This window comes from Antedon mediterranea, chromosome 10 (genome assembly GCF_964355755.1).
Source record: "Antedon mediterranea chromosome 10, ecAntMedi1.1, whole genome shotgun sequence".
Taxonomy (NCBI): domain Eukaryota; kingdom Metazoa; phylum Echinodermata; class Crinoidea; order Comatulida; family Antedonidae; genus Antedon; species Antedon mediterranea.
In genome coordinates this window covers 20542182-20565683 of record NC_092679.1, presented here as the reverse complement: position 1 = coordinate 20565683, position 23502 = coordinate 20542182, and the positions used below count along the sequence as shown (strand labels likewise).

Below are 23502 nucleotides of genomic sequence, written 5' to 3'. Positions count from 1 at the left end.
AATAAATTTTAATAATTAATATAACATTGCACATATTTTAAATTACATTACTTAAAACAAACACCATGGCATCATAGTAGTATACAGGTTTTATTTATGATCAACTACACATGCACGACAATGTAACAGTCGCCATGTTGTGACCAGGATTACTCCTCTTTTCTATGTTAATTGTTGACAGTCGCCATGTTGTTGACATTATTATAGTCATGATTATTGATGCGTAACATGATATTGAACCTATAAGGTAGAGATTGTGTCGAGGCGACCAAACCTACTAACAATGTCATAAGCTCACACAGGACATATTGTAAAACTTTAAATGCAAAACTATGTACCAAGTGAATAAATTCCTTTTTAACTTCATATAATAATTATCTAACATGTATCACAAGTGACATCATGATGCATTTACACTAAAGTGGACGCGCGCGTCCATTATACTGTATCAGGTTTTGCACACGAACATTTTTTGGCGCAAGACTCAGTTTTGTCTTGTCTCGGATTTTGTCGAGGAATCGAGCAAGCAAGGCACACCGCAATTGTCTATGCATGCGCACATGGGTACTCTATTGGCACGATAGAAATAATTTAAAACCTGTATTGTCGATGTACACATTTTACAAGTGTTTGAATGATCACGTGCCACATGATTAATACACGCGTTGTAACCGCGAGTCAATGGTAGTTTTTATCAATACTGTATCTGTATGCATTTATGCCACTATTTCGTATCATTTCATAATTAATAGTTAATTTCAAAATATTTTTAAAAAGTAATAATTATGATCACGGTTGCGGTATGAGGTACTTTTAAAACTACTGTAGAAACAGCTCTCCTTTGTTTAGACACCTATCCATGGGACGTCCCTATTGGTTCCCGAAAGAGAATCTTCCAATACTGATCAAGACATGACTATTTTAAAAAGTAAATTAGGAAAACTCTTTATTAACTAAATTAAATTATCGAAAGGTTTAGGTAGTAACCCATAATTATTCTAAAACTACACTACGAAAAATATAACTTTCTTTCTTGGGAGTTCCAGTGCATCTGATTAAAATTGAATGTTTAAAATTGTTTCTCTACCTCTTTTAATTTAACTTTACAGCAAACATATGACTATTAGGCATACTATCCCTCCCAGGTGCAAAAAAAAAGGTATTGTGCTCGTGCTTATTGTGTGACGTCACACATTCTGTTGTTTGATCGACATTAGAGGCCTACTGTATGTGCTTTGGTTTGAAACACTTTCACATATGTATGCCCTAACTTTCTAATGAACGAAATATTGCGAAGGCATTCAATGATTGGTACGGCGTTAGGATTGTTCAATAACCCCCATATGCTTGAGGGTAAGGATGTATAAACCTTTTGGAAAAAGTAACCACCCAGAGGTTTGGAAATACTCTGCTGATCGTTATCAAAATGTTTAGACCGCGGCCGCCGCACCTACCGAGCCGTTTCCACCGCGGCCTCTGAATCGCAACAAAAAATCTGTCGGTATATAATTTGGATTTTGCAGATTTGAAAGGAGATCGCTATAACACCCGCTACAATTAAAACGTGTAATTGGTAAGACACTGTTATATCATTATATATTTCCTATTTTCTTATAGTAGTAATAACCTTATATATAATTATATATACAAATGTATAGAGACCCATATAAATATATAATTCGACCTTTCATTACACCATAACATACTTTGCGAATAAATTTTGCCAAAAAGGCATGTGTTTAGAACAATTATAAGATATGTATGACGTGTGGTGTTTAGGACCCCATTCAAAAGTTTTATAATTTATTGTTATTTGGGCCTTCAGTATGTTCTCATCTATTTCTTCGTAGATCATTTAATCCTAATATTTCTTCTGACAAAAATATATCTTATAATATAATAATTATAGCAACTGATAAAACTATATAAACAATATACAAGGCAAAAGTATTTTGGACGTTATGTTTATCTAAATTAGTTTGTCTTATAAGCAACGGTAGTCTACTGGCTATTTCTAACCCATATTGATCGTCTGTGAATCTACATAAATAGGCTAAGCCTAACTTTAATTTGAGACGCCTTGTGAGTGGATGTTACAAGACAGCGGTATACAAAGATACCGCGTAAATGCACTAATACAAATGTTGTCAAATCGGGGAACCTAATCAAAATTGATAATAAATTTTTTACTATATAAATAAAATTAAATAAAATATTTCAAGGCCATCATATCCTATAATAGGGACGTGAACCACGTGATCTGTAACGTTCCTTCTCCTTCAATATGTCACGAATTATCTCTTTCAACTTGTCATCGTCTTCCCATAGTTCGTTTCCAGTAAGTTCCAAACTGTCATACGATGGTTCTTCTTCCGGGTCAAATTTGTCAGAAAATCTACTCATATATGAGAAGTCTCCTTCTAGAGGTTGTTGGTATGAGTTGATATCCTCCTGTTCGTTGTAATAAAATGGGTTCTTGTACATGTCTGGGTTAATCTTTGGGGGAAGCTGCTGTTGTACATTTGGGTTGATATTTGGGTACGGAGGCTGTTGGAACATATCTGGGCCAATCTCTGTGTTCTTATTTGTATTTAAATTAATCTTGGCAGATTCTGAAATGATGTCGTTGTCGATAGCATCATCGAGTTCTTCTTCTTCCTTTGTCAATGTTTTGTCGTCCTCGGCAGCTTTTTCTTCGTCTGTTTCTGAATCCTTTTTGATGTCTTTGCAGGGTGATTTTGACTTTGCTTCGTCGATGTATGGTGCCGTTTTGGTGCCATGTAGAACTAATGTCCAAGCTAAGAGTGTGCCATGCTCGATGGGGTTACCATTCATTGACACCTGTAGGGTCCACTCGCCTTTCGGGTCTTCACCCCAGGTGTGAGTCGTCATGAATGGCCAGCTCTGGAAACCTACAATGTTATCGTCATCCCGAGGTCTGGTGCTGAGCAACATGCTATTAGTTCCCATTGGTGAGATCAGATTGATAACCACGTCACCTCTACGGGTTGAGTTTAAGGTTATTATTGCCTGGACGTGTTCAAGATACTTGATGGCGTTATCTTGATCTTTGCAACCATCGGTATTTAGTCGAAGTTCTAATGGAGGGCCTTCAAGTCTATTTGGAATTGTGCTGTTGAAAAAAAAGAGATTTTATATGTAAAATAGTCATCTTTTATACATGTATTCCAAAGTTTTCCTGTCGTACTTAATAGAAATGTAGATGTTAAGATCTCTGAACCAGTACGTCTCAGAATCATCTGTAAATGAGCCTATTATTCAAGAATTTAAATCAGTCTTTTCCAGTCAGTCACTAATATTCCTGTCCCCTAAGGCCTAGTATAACTAGAACATTTTACCAAACTCTTCTTTGGCACAACAATTTTGTTGAAATTTGCTAGTGTAGACTATAAGTCTTGTTTCTAAATGATCTTTTGTAGCTGGTCAAAGTTCACTTCAACTGGTCTACACAAATTTTAAGAAAAAAAACTTCCTTGCCAAACTCAACCTCAGCTCGAGTTTGATAGTGAAGATCTGCTAAGTTTCTTCACTAATACTACCCACTTATAAAACAATTCGATAAACAATGAATGTCACTAACCTTTTTCCTGTGTATGATGCCCCGGTGCAATGGAATCGTTCGCTGACAGTCTCCCATTTTGCCGCCATTTTCACCATTTTTCCTGCATCTAGAACGCCAAAACCAAAGAGGTGGTTGAACTGCAATCCAACACCGTTGCATTGCCATTGGTAGACCTCGTCGTAGAGCTGTTTGCGGTCAGATGTCAACACCGTAATGTGCTGCAAATCTCGCCATGTAAGGTTTCGACTGTAAGAACAATGCCATACAAAATTACTGTTGTGATAGCATCGGTGACAAGCCCTTTTGTTAAATTAAATCCTCTTAAAGCTTGTAAATTGAAATACACTTTATTCTCTATTAGGTTTAAAATCATGATGCTTTTAAAAATATAACACGTCTATCATTTTTAGCAGTTGTATTACCCTTCTCAAACTAAGGGTTACTTACTTTGCAGACAACGCCAAAGCAAATACACCAGCAGCTTCCGGTGCCGCGGCGGATGTTCCAGAGTGAGACAATGTGCAGTTTCCATATAAATCCGTTGTTGCCTAAAAAATCAACGATAAATTAAGAAATATTATATTATATAAGTATTTTAAATATGTTTAGCGTGTTGAAAAAGTATTTTAATAACCTAAAGTTGATTGGTTGAGCAGTTAAGTGTCTTTTAACATTGGCCAATAGTACCCGTGATAAAAAAAAAAAAAAAATTAGATGAAAGTTGTCAACAGACATCTACAATCGACTTTGGTATAAAATCAAAATAATCCGATGAGGGCGCTAATTTTTCTAAGTTATTGAATGGAGTGTTCTCAATGTTTAATCAGTTACAGCCGTATTATAACTTATATTCTGTTCTATTCAATTGGTTGTTGCATAAATGATTTATTCAAACAGAATAATATTAATCTCTACGTACCACCCCAGCTTCTGGATGTCTGTTGCGTCCATTACTAAATGTAGAGGCTAAAGTTGATGAACAGGATTCATCGTAGAGGGCAGTCCGACCGTCGTTTATTGCTGAATTTATTGATATGGTCCACATACTGGAAGCGTAGCCGTCACAATTGCAGTCGTCATCTGGTCCACCATCTCCAGACGCCCAGACAAAAATACTACCCTTTCCATTACGACCCTATTAATAATAATTAAAGTAATCGACGTTGTTATTTCATTGATTTCATTATTGTAAAAGATCAATTTTAACCTAATTACTTGACCGTAGCCAGTTGTCAGTTACTTGGATGGTGGTTCAATGATGAATTTCAAAAGAATAATTAAGTTTTATTTCAATCGCATCCTTCTAATGAATTACATTTGTCATGATTGATGTAACAGACATAGTCTCTTCTTGAACTAGACAATATTTTACACATTCATTATTCAGGATAATCTTTTCCGCACTGTTTTTGTTACTTTTCTATTTTTTACACAAGCTTTTAATCTATATAGCTTGGTTCCCACTAAGACGCAATGCAAAGACCTAAGCCGTAGCGCAAAGAAATTGACCAATCACAAGCGAAAGTTCGAATTATCTATCGCTTGTGATTTGTCAAATCACTCAAGCTTGGTTCCATTAGGACTCAACGCAAGGACGTACGTAAGCGCAACGCAAGTGATTTGACCAATCACAAACGATGGATTATCCGAACTTTCGATTGTGATATGTTAATTCGCTTTTGTTGCGGCTTACCTCCTTGCGTTGCGTCCTACTATGAACCGAGCTTTACGTTACGTCTGCGTCCTAGTGGAACATTACGTGTGATTCAAATCAAATGACCTAATATTACCTTGTTCACGCCGTCAGCAATAGCATCAAGTGTCAAATCTCGAGGCCCGTCGACCGTTCGCCCGTCGTCCTGTGGACCCCAGCTAGCGCTGTAAATGTCGATCAGCTGTGGTTTGTGACTCATGGAAGATGCCTCGATCATGTCTGTCATGTACGGTTGATCCAACATTCGTATACCGGCTACCTTAGATTTATACGCAACCCCGACGCCACATATACCGTTCCCTGCAACCGCTGAAACCTCTCCAGCACAACGAGTACCATGGCTATTATATAATAGAAATTTAAAAATTATAATATACACTACCCTCTCATACAATATTACGAATGATAATATATGATACGGCAGTATATGTTTTTCGAGCGTAATCCGTTCTATAACGAGTTAGTAATTCATTTTGAATGGATTAACAATCTGTTCAAACGAAATATTAAAACGGATTACGCTCGAAAAACGTATCTACTTAAAATGACACTAATATGCTTTCGTAAATACAATATCTACAACACTGTTTTTATTCTTACTTGTAAATTTTGCAAACTTCGAGTTTAAAAGATGACTGAACTAAAATAATGATAATACGATACGGCAAACATGTAACGCACATGGCTATATGATCAAACATAAATACACATAACTAAATACACGAACCATATCTTTTATTTAGAATTCTGTTTAAATATTCTTATTAATTTATTTCGTAAACTTTGAATTTTGCCATGACGTTTTTTTTAATACGAGACAGGACAAATGTAATTTATTGATTAAATTTTTTTTTTCTCTTTTGTGGGGACAACCCACTTTTATTGAAATATATGGTGAATGGTTACAGTATATATGTCTATCTATCTATTTATCAATGAATATTTAAGTGATATTACACAGACAGAGGTTAAAAGATTATATAAAATATTTTGATATTGTGTTGAAATCTAGATAAAACAAACATGTATACAGAGAAAATTTATATTACAGAGCTAAAACGATATAAAGATTGATATTCAGTATTAAAAAGAGATTCGATATAATATAAATATATATGATAAAATGGTATATTGCATTATAAGATTATGTTTTGTTTGAATACTTTTATAAAATTGTATAGTTTTACATTTTGAACATAATATTGCTTTTATTATTTACATGAACTATATGATAAAATAACAAACTAATAAATATTGCAAAGCTAAACCCAAACCGAAGTATGGGGATACGCCCTCGTTTCTAGCCAGGTTTATTTTAATAGTTCTAGTTTAAATCATGGCTAGCACCAGTTGCGTCTCGGTCATCCCGGACTCGGGCGCCTCCTAGAAAACAATAATATAATAATGATGGTAAACTAACAATTGATCTAAATCAAGAAAATATACTGTATACCACACGTTTATGTTTATTCTTGTGTATTTCTTAATTAAATTAAATTTTATTGATTATTTTTCTTTTATTGATTAAATATATTGATTGATTGTTACGATTTTTTCTGAAAATGAAACATACATTAAGATAATAGTGAGGGTTAAATTACATAATTAACCTTTACTTCAGAGCGTCAGTTTAGACTGATTGCGTCAGGATAACCTGTGGTGCTATACAGACGGGTCTTTAGCATCGACGTTAGAATTAAACAAGGGACTCATTAGCAGTGATAATCAAAATGGCCACCATTGTTTTCAAAAACTATTTTTATCATAAATTTGTATATGGATCTGCCGATAAATAAAAAAAGAAAACCAAGCACCAAAATCGACGAAAGCCGAGAACTGTAAACAGACACAAATCAAAAACTAAAAAACCGGCAAAAACCGAGAACCACTCAATTCAAGTTTATATTATTCTCAACCTTGGGTACAGCGATGCTTTAACATCTATCCTTAGCTCAATTTGATGCTTTTATTACCGTATGTTTAATTTGCTATAACTGAATTGTTTTAGCGTACGCCAGAGCTATGTGTTAAGTTTTAGGCCTTAATAGAAAAAGAATTATCAATGCGCGAATAAAGTCGCATAAAATCAGCTGTATTACCTACGATAGGTGTCTTGTTTGTCAGCCTGGCTTTAATATATCTTGCCACACGACTGTACGGTTATACTACATAAGCAATCATTGATTTCGCGTGGGTAGTTATTACAAAATCCCATTACATTTTGTTGACATACATTAAAGCATAGGATTAGGCCATGTATAGTATTAGACATACAACAATGAGATGTAATTTCAGATACACGCAAATTGAACTACATTTTAGCAAATTTCTGGACTTTAACCCAACATATTATTCAAGTAGTATTCAAAGATCCCTCGGCTATGCTCACTTGATTCCCTCCAAACTAACACTCGCACCCACACATTTCATTTTTAATAATGAACGGTACGCCAAACAAAAATTGCACGAAAATAATAATATAAATACCAGATGTGAGAAACTATTCATCATATACGATATATGAAAAAGTATTCCTTTCGTCTGTTATGGCTTAAGCTAATTCTAAAACCGCACGAAAATAATGGTATAAATACAAGATTTCACATATTTAAATTATGAAAACAAAAAAATACATCAATATTTTATCATACTTCTTCGTATACGGTATACGAAACAGTATTCCTTTCGTGTCTGCATGGCTTAAGCTAATTCTGAAACCGTAAATCTACGTACATAGATGATCAGGATCAAAGACAAATTTCATTAAAGTTTGCGTAGGAAGTCATTTCTATAATTTATAGCTTTCTCAACAATTTTCTAATTTAAATCTGACAAGAGATGCACGTATTATGGATGGAAATGTTGCGTGACATTTAAGCCGCATTTGACTATCTGTTACCGGTACTCGTGTACAATGCCCAGCTTCAATTAGCAATGATACAAACGAAAATAATGCATGTTAACTGTATAATATTGACGTTTGAAGATTTTAAGATACAGAATAGTCGTGGGTTTACACACATTATGAAAATGGAGAAAAAGAAGAAACGAATAAGAAAGAAAAAGAAAAAAGAAGTGTTAAAAAAAGAAGAAAACTGTAAAAATCATTTAAAGATTTTTTGAACCCATCAAACTAATGAAAAATGTAGGAAAAGAAGAAGTGAATAGAAAAAAAAAAAAGAAGTGTTAAAAAAAAAAGAAACTGAAACAAATCATTGAAAGATTTCTTGAACCCATCAAACTAGGTCTAATTAAAACTAGAAAGTCAGAAAGTAGGCATAGTGCTCCGTTTCATTCCAATTGGAACTTTCTTTTGTTTTTAGAAGATACTCTGACTAAGGGAAGCCCATTTTTTCCCACTGAGAACCACGAACGTAAGCGCAACGCACGAGATTTGATCAATCACAAGCGCTGGATGAACCACCGCTTGTTATTGGTCAACTCGCTTGCGTCATGTCTACTTCCACGTGTTGTATTCAACAGTGTGGGAACCAAGCTTACTGTATATGTATACCATTCCATCCACCTCGCATGTAAAGTAGGCCTACATGTCAATTTAACATGTTTAGTAGAGGACCATTTCAAAGAACCTGTCAAATAAGTTCGCGTTTGACATTCTGTTTACTTGTTATTGTTCTGTTTAGTTTTATTTTTTAAATTGTTATTGTCATGCCAAAATTGAATAAAAATTCTAAACGCATTTCAACCTACTTGCATAAACGTTCTGAATATATTACCGTCTACATCATTTATGTTTCAGTTGACATTAAAAGACGTGTTAACGGACCGTACTGAGTGAATGGTTTTGAAGAAAAAAACAAAAATATCTGCTTTGAATGTCAACTTCCTTTAGCCAATTTAGTCAAACATGAAGTGATAAGTTTGACATCTTCGTCGCCATATTCGTCTACATACGGTAACCATTTATATTATCTTTAATGGCACTACAAGTAACACATAACACAATACTCTTGTACGCATGTTTGAACTAATGGTGTTCCATCGTCAATCGGACTCGCCATGAAAACAACAAAATGTGTATGAATTCTGTCTTTATCTTTACCCAATTATTCAAGGTTTAAGCTTGATTCACAATTGGACGCAATCAAAGATCGGACGTAAGCGCGCCGAAAGTGAGGTGACCAATCACGATGAGGTAGATCATTCGAAATGTCGCTTATAATTGGTTAACTCTCTTGCATTATGCCACGTCGTTGCGTTAGTGAATATTTTAAGAATAGATTTTTAAAAAAAAACAGAAAAAGCATGAAAAATATAATTAAGTAGCCTTACCTATTAAACCAGTCATTGGTATAACGTGGATATGGAAAGCGATCATTACTACTGAAATCATAGCTGGCCTCTGCGTTGTAATTTGGGCCTATATCCGGATGGAGGTAATCAATACCTAGAAATGTATTTAAAACAATATTATTGGGAAGGAAAATTCACTAAAAACAGACAATTAAAAATAGTCGGTTGTGAAAAGAAAGAATGACTAATCAAAATTTGCCCATACCGTCGTCCATAATAGCGATTGTTATTCCTTCTCCAAAATATCCCAGATCCCATGCTTCAATAACGTTTAAATCCAGACCAGGTTTACCGTCAGCCTGACCATCATTCAACTATAGATAACAAAACAATCATTTAATAATAGGCCTACACACACGATGTAAATTTGTTTATAGATTTTGCAATGGCACCCTTAGTGGAGCAGTAGCCTTCAACTTACTATGAAGTTTGCTCTTTAAAATAGGACATAAAGACATAACGCAATGACGTAAGCACAACGCAATTTGACCACCATGATGATGAACCATCGCGTTCTATTGAGAACCCACCTTTAAGCTTGGTTCCCACTAGAACGTAACGCAAGGACGTAACGCAACGCAAGCGTTTTAACCAATGACAAGCGAAGTTATAGACAGTTAGCAATCACAAGCGAATAAGCCATCACTTGTGATTGGTCAATTCACTTGCGTTGCGTTACGTCCTTGCGTTGCGTCGCTAGTGGGAACCACGCTTAAGTTTGCGCTTACGTCTTTGCGCTGCGTCCTAGTTGGAATGTAGCTTTAAACTTGGTTCCTACTAGGAACGTAACTCAAGGACGTAAACGCAACGCAAGCGTTTTAACCAATGACAAGCAAAGTTATAGACAGTTAGCAATCACAAGCGAATAAGCCATCGCTTGTGATTGGTCAATTCACTTGCGTTGCGTTACGTCCTTGTGTTGCGTCGCTAGTGGGAACCACGCTTTACATTGCGCTTACGTTTTTGCGCTGCGTTCTAATCGGAACCAAGCTTTATAACAATTAGGTTGTTCACAAATATAATTTATACCGAATACTCATTAGATTTAAAAATTTAAAAACAGTAGGCCTATATTATTGTTCTCGGATCATTCTCAAATGTATGATAGCAACATGAACGAATGACTATATGTCCAATTGATGAAAACACTATAATGTTACTATAATTAGAAATTGATTGATACCTTTCCGAAGAAAAATAAAGACACAACATTCCAAATGCTAATTAGAATGTTCATGCATCGTAAATATTAGTCTTAATAAAAATCAATAGACTGTACTGCAGAGATGCTAAAGAAATAAAAGGTGAACAATATTAAGAGGGCATAAACATGCATAGTCTGGGCTATATTTGTGCACATATGGCGTTTCATACGTGTATTACTTGAGTTTCAGACAAAAATCAAAAAGACGATTAAAAAAAGACATCAAAAAATACAATAAATATAAAACCAATTCTTTAAAAAAAATACGTATTTCTCGAAACCAATCTTTTGAAAATCCGTCTTTTCACGTACAAAAGAATAAACTATACTAGAGGGATAAAAAGGTAAAACAGTTATACTTACAAGAAACCATTGTTTATCAAATAGAGGATCGTTAAATTTCTGTTTTGGATTTGTTGACCGATTTGGTTTAATGGAAGGTGCTTGTTCATTTCTTTCATTTAAATCAAGAAATCCTCGTTTAGAACGTTTGAATCCAGTCAATTGTACAACTCGTTTTACCTTAATAGAAACACAAATATTCCAGTAAAAAATAAGAGGAAGACTGCCAAAAATGTTGCATAAATGTTCAGAATATTGTTCGAAAGAAAAATTTAAAAATGACAATGATATTGTAAAGTATAAATCTTTCTTTTAAAGTCTTTTGGACTTAAATTTCAGCTTTATTTAATCTACCAGATTAAATATTTCCAATGGATTGACAATCTAAATTTTCAACAACAAAAAAGAAGAAAATATTGTAATTGTAATGTATTTGTAATGTAACAATCTTTCTTTTTAACAATTTGGGCTTCAATTTCAGTTGAGATTGAATCAACTAAATATTTCCAATCGATTGAAAATCTAAATTTCAAAAAAAATAAAAAATTACAATGATATATATTTGTAATGTATCAATCTTTCTTTTTAATCTTTTGGATTTACATTTCAATAGAGATTGAATCAACTAGATTAAATATTTCAAATCGTTTGTCTTTATTTGTCAATATTTTTGTTAATCTTCCGAAGACTTCAATCAGTTCAGATTTAATCTACTAGATTAAATATTTCAAATAAATTGAAATATGTTAGCGTGAATCCTCTGCCTCATTTATTACATCTACTTACCTGTGGATGATTTTCTAGAGGGTCAATGACGTCAGCACTGCGTCTCGATCGACTGACAGGGACATCTTTATGAGTAAAGTGGAATACATTTCTTTTGTTCAGGACCTAAGAATAAATAAATTCGATAAATGACCTTTCTTGAAGAGTAATTTGATTTTTAGATTTATTTTTTTAATATGCCTGCTACAAGATAATGAGTATTAAAAATACACTTTTACAATTTTGGTCATAAATTAATCATATTGTAAAATTATTAAAAACAATCGGATGAACCAAACCCTAATTCCCTGATGAATTTACTATAACTAAAGATCGTTCAACAATACAAATATATAAATAGTATTTTAACATTGCCTTTTGCAATTTGATGAAAAACAAATTTCCATTTTAAAGTGGACCAATGCAATTTCTTGAATCTTGTCTGCCTAAAATGTATGTAAACAAGTGGAAAAGTTGTTTTTTCCACATCTATTTGTTTTTTCCACTGCTATTGAACGTTATTTGATATAGGCCTGTTTATTATAGATATAATGAATTGGATTTATATTGAATTTCAGTTACTTTAATGTTATCTAAAACCGAAAAATTAAAAGCGTCAGCTTATACGCATGCGTATCCATGTTCCCATCTTCCAAATCCCTCTCTACGCATGCGTATAACATGCCGCTTTCGATTCGCGCGAACAAATCCGTCAAGTAAAACATAGGCTTAAGATGTATCTTTTTTCTCTGTAACAAAAAATAAATTATTATTCCTTATACTGTCTCGATTAGGCCTACAGAATATCTTTATCTGTTCATCGATATCTTCAAAAGTATCACATCGCCTTTAAATACGGTATTTTTAGTATACGGTATTATGTTATCGTACAATGCATTTGAAATAGATATCATTATCGTGTTAATTATCATAGCATTTACAGTCGCTAGCAGTTGTTGACATTTCGCAACATCCCGGGAGATAAATGTATATTCGGAATACTACTAATTTGGAATCAATAACTAACCCGTCATAATCACGTTCATTTATCATAATAACTGACGCACATTGCTAAGCCATGAGGATGGACTTTCACACAACGTGGGATTGTGCGTATTATCATTGGGCTATAGGCCTAAAGCCTATTTTCCATTAGGCGAATTTGTTCGCCCGAATCGAAAGCACATGCGCAGAGAGGGATTTTGAAGATGGAAACATGAATACGCATGCGTATAAGCAGCCGCTCTTAATTTGCGCGAACAAATTTGCCGAGTGGAAAATAGACTTCAAAGAAGTATTTTCCTAAATGGCAAAATGCTTCTTCTAGTGTCTAAAAAGTATTGTATAATGGGAATTGGATGAAACATTATAAATATTCTGGCAAAAATCAAAATTGTTTGAATAATTAAGAAATTAAATTGTTATTGTATGATTACTGATTTGTTTTTGTTTTATATATATTATTTATTCCGTGAGTGATGGTGGTGAGAAAGTGGGAGGAATAGGTATAGTGTCGATAATAATGGATATAATAACTATAGAATCAAAACACTATAACAATCATAAATTGTCATCAATTTTAATTATTTAAAATATTCATAGAACTTTGGTATATAAATATTATTAATTGACGTAATTCAAAAATATATTTATTATCATTTAGATAGATTAAAAATGTATTTTCCCCCAAAAACATGAAAAATGAAGATTAATTAAATCAGAATTTGAATACGTTATTTTGTAGTTTTAATAAAGTTAATCACTTCCGAAGAAAAAAACGAAAAAAAAATAATGTTTTTCACTTCACAAAATAACCAAATAAATGGTTAAATTCAACCAAAAATCCATTGGCTGGCAGCCAATTTGACAATTTTTTGCTTCAAATTACATTTTTTCAGGTAATTTCCTTTTTTTCGATCTTATTGTTGGTCAAAGTGGATAACTATTATGTTACATTTAAATGGCATATTCAACAAAAATTTTTGTAAGAATTATTTTTTCAGGGGGACAATACATCTTTAACGCTTCGGTACTGATGATGTCGGAAAAAATTAAACGCTTTGATTACTGTACACCTAATGTAGGGAAGATATGAAACGCGGTTTACAGTTACGCTTGGTTCACACTAGAACGTAACGCAAGGACGTAAACGCAACGCAAGCGTTTTAACCAATGACAAGCGAAGTTAAAGACAGTTAGCAATCACAAGCGAATAAGCCATCGCTTGTGATTGGTCAATTCACTTGCGTTGCGTTACGTCCTTGCGTTGCGTCGCTAGTGAGAACCACGCTTTACGCTGAAATCCAATGCGTTGACGTTAATGACACCTGATTACGTCGACCATCTTTATATCATGGTTCATATAAGAGTTGGGTCAAGTTATAAGGCTTTCTGCCAAGTACTGTTATTTGGTAATAATCTCACATCATATTTAATTTCAACCAATTTGATCTGATCTGCATAATTGTACATCTGATGATGTAGTCTTTATAATATTAGTTCATATAAGAGTTAGGTTAAGATTTGATTATCATTTCATATTATATTTAATTTCAACATATTTGATATGGCATCTTAATGTATAATTGTACATCTAATGACATTGTCTTCTTCGAAAACTATAGGCCACGTATCGTATCACAAAGCAAAAAGCCTTCTTGACCAAACTGTTACATGAACTAATATTATTAGTTCATTATTTACATTTTTGACTTTCAATTTACGTTTATACATTTAATAATTTTAACTATTGTAATATATTTTTTACTTGTAATGTTTTTCTCTCAAAATCAGCTTACGCTGGCTGAAATATTGTTGAATAAATAAATAAATCGCTGATATAAATATTCACGTTTAAATACATCCTTGTTAATCAGCTTTATTATATTCAGATTTATTAATTCAATTTGTATAAAGACACAACTACTTCATCTTGCATCCTATGACAACCTACAGTATTTACTTTTAATTTTGTAGAAGATGACCGAAGAGAAGATCCGCAGATACGCATGCGTGAAAAGATGACCAAAATGATACCGGACACAACAGGTAGTATTTATAATAAAACAATTATAGCATAATTATTCGCTTTATTTATGATGTATGTATATAGTTTTCGGATACATTCAATGTTACAGTTGCGCTAAGACTGCGTCCCTAAATTGTGATTTCAACAATCAATTAATTTTTGATAATTTTTGAACATGAGACAAAGTGAAGGATTTCATTGTATTGAAAAATTACAACGCAAAAGATAGATTCGTTTAGACTTAATTTAATTATTTATGACCAAAATTCTGGAAATGCCAATTGGTCACTTTAAATGGTTTAAATAAACATATTATTCTTAAGGCAATTGAATTGAAACGTTACTGTTTCGTCGTCTAAGCATATAGGCCTCCTACAATCAGGATACAGGATATTTATAAAATTATACTTTCCATTATTAGGATTAGAAGAATAATCAAATATTAAAAAGCTGTATACACAACGTGTTTTTGTGGGACTTACTGAAATATAAATATTATATAGCGGAGATGGTTACACCGAGAATAGTGGGAGTCACTGTAGGCCTACACACAGAAATCTGTTAATATCATTAATGTGGGTTTTACGTAGGCCTAGAAGTCTGGATATCAAGTCCATATTACTGGAAAATGACCACTTTAGAATTGGTAAACTCGAATTGTTTTTCCAGCGGAAGGAGAATTACCACCTGTCTCAACAGCATACGCTTAATCATGCCTACCTGTTCTAAGAAGCACTCCGGTTAGATGTTAAAATTAAATTATCTATATTTAGTACGGAAATAAGGAAAGATATTGATTGCCTAATAAGAATAAACACTTCCTTCAACATTTCAATAATAATAACGTTGAATACCAGGTAAAAATAAAGATGAAATATCGAAAGCTATAGATTGATAAATTCAGCTTACTAACAAGAAAGATGATTTACTTAACCAATTCCAAATCTAAATCCCTCAGTGAAGTTATTAATGTTAAATAACTAATACTACATTCAGTGAAGAATTGACGTCACCAACAGTAACTGTCGTCTGCCAAAAATAATAATTTTGACATAAATATTGATTTACAACAATTAGATTAATATTCAGTTCTATTTTATATGGTTAGATATGATAGCCTATGATAGGTGAATTATATGTAGGTATAATAATTATAGGAAGTTTTTAATATTCGGGATATATTTTGGAAAGATAAACATAATTTAATCAAAATTCTATTTCACTCTTCACCATATATCAGTCATTTGATCAAATAATGAGGAAGAGGCGCAGCAAAAATAATGCGCGGGCGTATATATAATATGATGATGACACGAGAAAAATAAAGAAAATGAAACAATAATATTCATAATTGATTGACGTGTGGGAGAAATTATTTAAAAAAAGTCCCTTCTATAATTGTTGATAGGATATACAGCCTAGAACAAATTATAGCAATAAAGAGTTGTAATATTAAAAATAGACCGAGCGTATCAATTTTATGTGGAATGATGGACAATAAGAAAGACATTACTGTGATATTTTTAATTAGTTGATATGACAATTAAATGGATTAAGGGGGTATTATTCATTTTGACAATGACAATGTCTTTTATTTCCTTTTTACGATGATAATACAAATGACAATATTAATAACAAATATTTTTAACAGAGAAAGGATGTTAAGATTAAAAGAACATAATTGTATGACAATATAAATATCATTATCATATTTTAATCATCATTTTTAATTTAATTATTACTATAACTACTATTATAATTATGGTCATTGTACGTACCTTCCCATGATAAGAAAATCCATGGTCCTCCGCTATAGATTTTGGGGAGGAAGTGACATCATCATGTACTTCTACAATAAAATTATTTGTGAATATTTCTTCGCAAGTTGTTCCTTGTATTAGAAGAAGAATCACAGAGATAGCCGTCAAGCCTTTTAAGAAGCATGGTAAGGAATTCACCATCCTCCAAACACAAGAATTTCCTCAAGATACTATTTACTTTTCTCTCCTTTTCTTGCTTTTCCTTTTCCTTTTTCCTTTATTGCTGCATATAATTTTTCAACAAATGTTATTTCAGAGCGTTGATTCTTAATATGTCGACGTCGTCGTGTTTCACCTTTTCCTCCTTCCCTTCTAAGACTGAATTGTTATTCTTATTATCGATCTGTACAAAATGGCCGTAAGCCGAGTGGGATGTTAATTTCATGCAGTCTAAATGCACAGCCAATGGGAATCGTTGAATAACTAATTGCACTGAATAATCTCTCAGAAATTGTAGCATCAATAAATTGCGTAGCAACGGCAAATGGTTTTTGCTCTGATGACGAAAAGCTGAATTTGCTCTCTAAATCAATCGAGCGCCTGTCAATTAACTAACGCACATTTTTTCATATTTTCTACTGCACATAGTTTATACATTGTTTCGTAGAGTATTAATCTACGATTATCGCCATAAGTAAAAAGAGGGTTAATGATCAAGGTTTTAAATTGTGTTTATAGTATAAACAATATTTTGTCATATGAATTCCAACATTAAATGATTTATTTTAAATGTTTTTTGTGTGTGAATCTTCTTTCCTTTTTTAGGGAATTTATTCAATATAGTATATGGGCAATTGGACCTAGTATAAAAGAATAATAGACTATAACTTAAGATAATTATTTCTTCTTGTGTTTGAAAGTAATACACGTAGTTTGTTAAAAGAATGATAAACACGAATAAATCTTGGAATAAATTTGTTTCTTATTCATTATAAAATATACATTGTAAAAATGAAATGAAATTGACATTGTAGTTAAAAATAATGACAACTCTTATCTATCATGTTAAATACACTTGTATTGTTAAGAATTAATATACGTATAGGCATAACTTCATCATACATTGTTAAAAATTAGACTTGATGATGACGTAGTTAATGCGCTCATTGTTTGCAAAATGGGTTTTAAATTGAATAAATTATGATAAGTAGTACGTGCGTACATTATTTCTAATTAAGCTGTGGTGAGACGTATGGTCGAATAAGCACATCATCGAATAGTAATAAATGCGCCTCAATAATAAAAATGCCGTAAAAAATGATGATTAGTTATACAAAATTAATTGCTGATCTATAATGTTACTATTGCTACATATCTGTAATAATTAGCAAAACACTTTTTTTTAATTGAAAATATATAACTTATCTATACATATATTACATATATTATTACTATATAATGACATGGATCGAACACAATTTTTACCTTAATGTGTGGAAAATATTAAGCGTATTGTTAATAATATATTTCCCCCTAGAATCGTTTCACGGTATAGTAAATCATATTATTAGAGTGAACACTTTTTGCTCGGGGTACCCGAGTCTAGGACTCGCTCATCTTCTCCTCTTCTTCCATCCGACACTATTGAGTAAAAAGTGCGATTTATAAAGTACTACTCCTCCCTTATTCGTGGTAGTACGTATTGAGCTGGGATTTGGCATTAGTATACTACAGGGACATTTCCTCAAAGCTATAGAGCCGGATTCATCACGTCTCGAAGATGGTACCGTATAGCTATATTTGGTAGCGGGGTTATTGATGTGTATGTGACGTCACATCCGGTCTTATGACGTCATTACAGCTTCTTTTGCTGTAACCCGAGTATCGCACATTCGTGTTTGTTTGTTTTTTATTATTATTATTTCATCTCCAAAAATACAATCAAGTACAAGTGAACACCTAATAATGGGCCTTGGCCTTGGGCCCAGCAAATTGTGCCCGGCCATGAAAAGAGGTTGGCCATTAGTCTAAAATATTTTATTCGTTTCACGAGTAGGGATGGGAGGAGTGTCTCTTTAAAAGTAGTGACTCTTAAAGGAGGAGTTGTAAATATTATAATAACTATTATAATCAATTGAAATGCTTATTTATCGAGTCAAATTATATTTTGAAGATGGAATTATAATTGTTTAGAATGGATATCTTAACGATGTAACATATATTGGCGATTGTTATCGTCACATAAGCTGCCGGATTACTAAAACTGGAACATCTATCTATATATAAATTATGGTTAATTCTGACATAGTTCTGACATAGGCAAGCACAATGCAAAAACTTCGGTACAAATCTCCGCCTTACCTACCTTATCTATCTCAGATGTACCGCGAAACGTAGATTTGATAACATTAGTTTTCACATCGACGCTATTGTTCCATATTTCTATCTTAGGAAGATATTATAAAGGGTTTCTTTTTTCTGATTTCAAACTGTAAATTTTAACTCTACGCGCGGTAGAAGTAATTTCCGGGTTCACGGTAAGGTGTTGGTTTCAATCAGGGAGTTGTAAAACAACTACCTGTTTCAACTAAGTTGGCCGTTGGTGCTTGGTGGCGATAGCCATTTAGTTTTTTTGTTTATTTTCGGACCGTGCGTGTGAAGGTATATAATAGTAGTACATAAACCACAATAGCCGAGTTGTTGAGTAAGCTGCCAAGACTTTATGTATACTGTGCGCTATCTGTGTCCCGTCAGGACCCTGGGATACTGCCCAGGTTGCAAGCCGTCTAAAACGTCTTTCTTCTTAGGCCACTGTGTCGCGGAATAATGTATTAATTACACCAATTAGGATGGTATTTATTTGAATAAACGCCCGGAACACCTCCCCAATAAAACATCAATTAAAATAATTATCTCGCTACTCAACCCCACCCCAAATACATCTAATAAACGCCCATCCAAAATATTATATTTATAACCCAATTATACTATTTTTAGTAGATTTCTTCGGACGGTTATCTACAATTTACCAAGCATTTGTTATTCTTTTTTACCAATTTTCACTCTACAATAAACACTATACGCCTAAAACGCTATTAATCACTTAAGACACTTAGGTTAGTGAGTACGTTTAGTTTTACGAATATCAAAAGCATTTAAATAATGGTAACCGACCGAAATTGTCCAGGCCAGAATGTCCTTATAAAACTGTTTACGTCCCGAGTCATTATAATAATAATAATAATAAATACTTTATTTTAACACGGAAAAGCTTGTGTCACCATAAAGGTGTTCTTCTACAAGGCCGTGATCAACTAACAGTAGTACATTACACATTTAAAAATAACACATTTTAAAAATAACAAATTAGAGAACAAAAATATATGAACAGAAACCTTAATTACATTTGTGATAAGAGTACAAAATAAATAATAAATCACACCAATAAGTTTTTGAAAGTATTTAAATTTGTGGCATTTTGCATTGGTTTTTTTAGAGTATTCCATAAACTAGCACCATGATATGAAAAACTTTTTTTTTTATATTCTGTTTTGGGTTTATTCAATTTTAATACATCCTTTGATCTTGTATTGTATGTGTCTAGTTTGGGTGTAAATAGTTCGTTTAGATATGGTGGTGCTTGATTATGGAATATTTTATATAACATTTTGGCTTCATTATTATGTAGTTGAGTATTAAGATTTATCCAGTTTAAGTTTTGCAGGGCTTGTGTACTTGAGTCGTATTTCCTTGTTTTTGTAATAATTTTGGCTGCTCTGTTTTGTAGCATTTGTAGTTTATTAGTATTTTTTTTATTTGATCTGCCCCACACAATATTACAATATTAATATTATCATTCCGAGAACCATCGTCTACACTTTTAAGACACTTAGGTTAGCGAGGGGGGAGCGAGCGAAGCGAGCTCACCCTCTAGTAATAATAATAATTGATAATTGAAGTCACGCTTGAACAGTTCCAGTGACAATAAACATGTTTTTAATATTTGTTAGAAACGTACCGTAAATATTATAAGTCGGGGTTAAATTTCATTTCATTCCTTTTTATAGCTAAAATAAAACAAAGAAAAACAAAATCATAATTTTAGAATGACATTTAAAAGGGCATATGGAACTAGGTCAAAGATTAAATCTTTGTCATGTATAATTATCATCGTCATTATATAGGTTGTACAAGACTGCTTCTCCTTCTAGAGGTTTTATTAAATAAATAAAAAATAAATACATTTGTAAATAGGCCTATGCGTAATTTAATGTAAAAAGAAATTTTTTGATTTATTCAGAAACGATGCATATTAAGTTATGAAATGAGTGGAACTTTCAGAAATATAAATATATACATGATCGATCGATATAGTATCGTAATAACAATAACAACCTTTGTGTTTTACTTAAGACCTGAACAAAAGATGCTCGATAAAAAAGCAGATAATTAGAAATATATATGTATATATTAAATTTAAATTTACTTCTGATTGTCTAAGCCTTGTACCAGTTTTGTATTTGTTTGGAATTTAATTTTAGCTGTTAAATTTTTCTGAATTACCACCAATTTTATTCATTCATTCATCTTAGATATTTTCTTACATGAAATACAGTAAATGTTCTATTTTTTTCGTTAGTTTCTGTTTTCTCATTTGTATAAAAAAAAATTGTGTTATTAGACTCTAGTATAACTAATGATCACCTATTAAAATACTATTTTTGTAATGTAATTCTTGTTTTGTATAATAACCTTTTAAATGGATGTAATATGTTTTTTATTTTAAGCCTATTTGAATGCAAGTTAAGCGAAATTCAAATCTTTCGGCAATGCCACTTTTTAGTCGCGTGCAACGCGACTCTACAGCTCACTATATCGGTCGGTTGGTTGGTTGGTCGATCAGGTGGTTGGTTGGTTGGTCGGGCGGTCGGTAAACACTAACTCAAATTTGAGCACGAGACTGCAGCCATGTATATGGCCTTGTTTTTTTATTAATCAGAATTGAATTGATTATCTTGTAATAATATCATTCTTAGTTTAATAGATACAATTTCGTTTATTTTTAAAAAGTATACATTTTCTTCAGAAGTATCGACAAGAAGGTTCACGTTTTTATGTCTGAATTGATGCCTAGCCATTGGTATGCACTCTACAACATAATAAACATGCTTATGCCTTTGATTTAAAACAGAATAAAGAATATCACGTTGTTTATGTATCAATCGATTACTAAAATGAAAATGTTTGATTTCAATGCAGATATGAATAGAATAAGAAGAAAGCTAGAAACGACTGCCAGCCATCCAGCAAAAAGGATCCTCTTAACAACATGATTCTAAGCTACGGAGATCAAAGGGTTTGCCTGTGGCTACGCATGCCTTTGTATCGTATCATGATGAGTACAACTCATGATGAGTACAATTCATGATGAGTAAAACTGTGTACTGTATCTCATCTATTACACCCTTACGACCCTCTGGGTCATGGGACAACTAGAAGTAGAAAACAGATAGCAAGAAAGTGCCAATCCTTTAGAAAATACTGTTTCTTCATCAGGGTGCATGTGTGTACTTGGAGAAAGTCAAGCAACATACATCAGTCGTACCTACAGTATGTAGGCCTACATTCACTATTTTAAAAGTATTGAAGTACAACATGTTGAGTTCACTATACAGTAGTATCGTTTATTAAAACAATATTAATATCAAAATATATATTCTAATGCCATTAACCTCATTAGATAGTATATTGACCATCATCGCAGTGGTCAAACCAAAACAAACTGAACAGAGGTGATGTCCTGGAACAGTAACCACTATGATTGATGATATCTCCCAACATCCTAATCTAGTTTAGCAAAAGATAGTAAAGCTTTACTTAAACAACGTTATACTTTACTATTGATTTTCAGATTTTGATCTTTACCCCAAACAATTTCAACCGCCAATCAGTGTTCGTTTTGTCGATAATGATATGTTACCCCCAGATAATACACGTATTGATAAAGTGTTGGGTTTATTTTAGGGTTTACTTAGCATGGGTGTAGAAGGGAACATGACGATATAACCAAGACTCGTTAAGGACAAGTTCACCGCAAAAGAAATCATTTCAGGTAGGTCGAATTTTTCTGCAGAGCCAACGCTCATGTTAGACTAGTCCAGATAGTCATATTTCTACTCTAATAAGAGTACAGCATTTCATTTTTCTCAAATCTGGACTAGTTTATGTGTTTAGTTTTATTAATAATTCATTTTAACTAGTAAAATAATTAGTTAGTAAATATTGTTTCCCTCTAGAACACATCACGTTTTAATGTATCGAAAAGTAAAACTCGGCTAATGACGTTCTTAACTGTGTGACTGTGCTCCGGTAAACAAAGTAAATGGCATCAAACTAAGTTGGTACGGGGCTAGTCTGTAACAATACGAAGCCAGTCATTTTTGGTGTTTTAATATTCGTTTATTTTACAATACATGGAGCATGGAGGAATATTTCCTCCGTGCATGGATTAAGAACACTAAATAGAATTAAAAATTATGATGTCATAATGCCAATAATAGTGTAAAAAATTGTTTGATGAATGTTTCACAACATCGATTATGATGAGATCAGATCAGTTATGTTTTGTTTCATGTCTAATTACTTACGCCAAATTGATACTTGTCTGAACTTGCCGAAATCAATATAATCAATAATCAATATAAACAACTGCAATCAACATACCAATTCATTGTCACGTGTTAATGTTTCTACAACAAAACACCTCACTTTTATTTTTAATTTGATTTAAAA

The 23502-nt window shown here is 32.7% G+C and overlaps 1 protein-coding gene across 2 annotated transcripts; it reads right to left on the bottom strand.

The window, feature by feature from the left end:
• Nucleotides 1–916: 916 nt before the first annotated feature.
• On the bottom strand, nt 917–17098 carry LOC140061362 (neuroendocrine convertase 2-like). 2 transcript variants are annotated; one of them, XM_072107876.1, is made up of 11 exons: nt 16729–17098; nt 11944–12048; nt 11179–11337; nt 9817–9925; nt 9591–9705; nt 5374–5638; nt 4503–4718; nt 4031–4131; nt 3602–3829; nt 3105–3133; nt 917–2792 (listed from the first exon to the last, which is right to left on the bottom strand). In XM_072107876.1, exons 1-11 carry the CDS (start codon nt 16909–16911, stop codon nt 2227–2229), a joined length of 2076 nt encoding a protein of 691 aa, XP_071963977.1. In that variant the 5' UTR covers nt 16912–17098; the 3' UTR covers nt 917–2226. The 2 variants fall into 2 exon arrangements, with proteins under 2 accessions (XP_071963977.1, XP_071963976.1); XM_072107875.1 differs by having other exon boundaries at nt 917–3133.
• Between the last annotated feature and the right edge of the window lie 6404 nt (nt 17099–23502).